This window comes from Centruroides vittatus, unplaced genomic scaffold, assembly GCF_030686945.1.
Source record: "Centruroides vittatus isolate TY-2023 unplaced genomic scaffold, ASM3068694v2 contig_2072, whole genome shotgun sequence".
NCBI classification, from domain to species: Eukaryota; Metazoa; Arthropoda; class Arachnida; order Scorpiones; family Buthidae; genus Centruroides; species Centruroides vittatus.
In genome coordinates, this window is record NW_027121286.1 from 17,341 (window position 1) to 19,978 (window position 2,638).

General features: G+C 27.0%; 1 protein-coding gene across 1 annotated transcript; it reads left to right on the forward strand.

Moving 5' to 3' along the window:
- Window positions 1-317: 317 nt before the first annotated feature.
- Window positions 318-1,721, forward strand: LOC136970629 (nucleolar protein 58-like; the record flags this gene model as incomplete). The annotated part of the gene is made up of 3 exons (XM_067265076.1): window positions 318-407; window positions 1,052-1,188; window positions 1,657-1,721. Coding segments are annotated over exons 1-3 (244 nt in total), but the record flags the coding sequence as incomplete, so codon positions are not given.
- Window positions 1,722-2,638: the final 917 nt, after the last annotated feature.

Consider the following 2,638-nt stretch of genomic DNA (forward strand, 5'->3'; position numbering starts at 1 on the left):
CAGAGCAACACGCGGACTCTATGGTGACTATTCAGCTATTAGAAATACTCGTAGCATTCAAAATAATTTACTTAATTTCAGAACAGCTTCCATAAAAATGTTGGAAACGTTTAAAAATAATTTTTTAATATGCAAACAAAATTTTAAAACTATGTAACTTTTAAAACCATCATTTAATTTATACGAGTTGGCAACGGCTGTTATTAGGCTACTTTTTAAAATTGGTTGATGTAATCCGATAAGCGATCTGGCAACACGTCTTCGTTTGATTTCTTTGTATGTACAGTTCAGTACCCGTACCTTTCGCTTTAGTTCTCGCGGAGTTGCAAACGTGAAAGGGAAGGGCTTTTGTATTTTGATCGAAGATGTTAGTTTTTGAATCTCCGGCAGGATATGCAATATTTAAGGTAAGAATTAAACAATACTTAAACATTTCTAAAACTTTCTTTCGTCTCGCTTTTGTATCATTGCATTTATATTTGGAATATAATTCAGTGAAACAGTATTCCTTTGTTCCAGTAAATATAAGTCGACCAAAATGGCTGCCACAAAGGGTATAGCGTACCTGACACATTACGACAGTTACTTGTGTGTTGTCTTTTTAATAACTTTTCTTTCTGTAGTCGTTTTTGCTGAGCTTAAAATTCTTTTATTTTTACAAACGTTTTCAACCTATCTAATATAGGCCATTATCTGGAGCTGTATTCTGTTCGTCGTCTCTCAAAGCCGGTCGCTGATTGGCTAATCATTTGTTTACGTCTCGAGAGATCAACGCGTCTGGTATTAGTTTATAAAATATCTGCCAATTTTTTCCTCTTATTTATGTTTATAATAGAGACATACATACTAGACATGTCCTAAACACATTAAATATATGATGGCAAACTCATTTAAAAAACGCTATAAACAAAAAATCATAGGACTATTTATTTGATTGATTTGAATATTACAGAGTTGTTGTTAAAGTGTTGCAATGTAATAAATTTAAAAGTTATTGTTAATTTTTTATAATTAATTGATTAAACACTGAATTTTTTTCTGTTCAAAATAGGATAAGATGGATATAAACTGTGTTTCAAAGACTAATGTTCAAGAATTAAGGAGGTGTATTAGATCACAAATGGATAGTTTAATTTCTGGTGTACCAAGTAGTAAACTGGAAAAAATGACATTAGGTCATGCTCACAGGTGAGTAAAAATTAATTTGAAACACGTAGTTTTTTTGAAGTACAGTAGTCTTGTCAGTTTAAATTAATTTTGTATAGGGCAATTCAGGTTAGAGAAATATAAAGCTAAGGGAATACAGACAAATACATACATTAAAAGTTTATAATATAATGTATTTCATACATAACTTTATATTAAAATATGTGGTGTATATTAATTTATAGATTTATCATATTTAAAAAGAATAATTATTTGATTTTTTTTTTTGGAATATTTATGGAAAGAAAATGAAATGGGTTCAGATTATGCAGAGAGTGGATTAGTGAGCATATACAGTACATTATTTTTAATGATTAAAATATTACATACTGCAATTCTTGATGTTAATTTTTCATCACTACCTCTGAGAATATATTCAAAGATTTATTTTTCTAAAAAGAAGTGGTTTGTAAACTGAAATATTTCTTTCTTGTTTTATTTTATGTACAGTTTGGCTCGATACAAATTGAAATTCAGTCCCGATAAAGTTGACACAATGATCATTCAAGCTATTTGTAAGTATTTTTAAATCATAATACAATAATAATAATAAATTATTTATAAATTTATTTATTTCAAATGAAAGTACTTGACATTTAAAGAGAAAAAAGTACAAGGTAGTTTTTTTAATAGTTACTTTAGAATGGCAAATTATTGTTATAGTATTAACAGGTTACAATAGAATGCTTTAATTGTTTAAAGAAATTTAATTTGTATACAAACATTTATTAAAAGTGATTATTTCAATAAAAATGTATAAATAAATTGTAATAAATGTTAATAATCAACAGTTACATAGAAAGTGGAATGCATAAAATTCTCCTTGTGTAATTTTAGATTTTATATACAGTATATACAAAGATTTAAAAAACAACCAATTTTTAATTGATTCATTTTCTGTATGTATGAAAAACTGTATGTATATAATATATGGTAAATATACTGTGTGAAAAATATTTTATATGGCAGAAGTTTCCTTATATTGACAGTGTATATTGTATTTCTATTATGAAAATTTTATCACAATAACTTTTATTAGTTTAAAATTTGTTATACAAAAATTTATTTTTTCCAATATTAATGGGAAAGTCACAAAGATGATAAATGCCAACCTCATAACAGAATAAGATAATTTACTATAAAAATACACCAGAGCAATAAGAGCAATGACAAACAATGAATAGATTTATATTACATTTAATAATAATTCTTTAAAAGATTTTTTTACATATAAATAAAAAACAAATCATTGTCGGAACGTAGTGACAACTAATACTTGACTTTGTGCATTCCTTGTCAACAAAATAACTCTGGAATGAATTGTTTGATCGTGATGAAAGTTTTTTGCGCGACTCTTCATCACTCAAGGATGAACTGTTTAATCAGTTCATCCAGTTTTGTAGAACTGGAGATAGGGGTTTTTCTTCAGTAT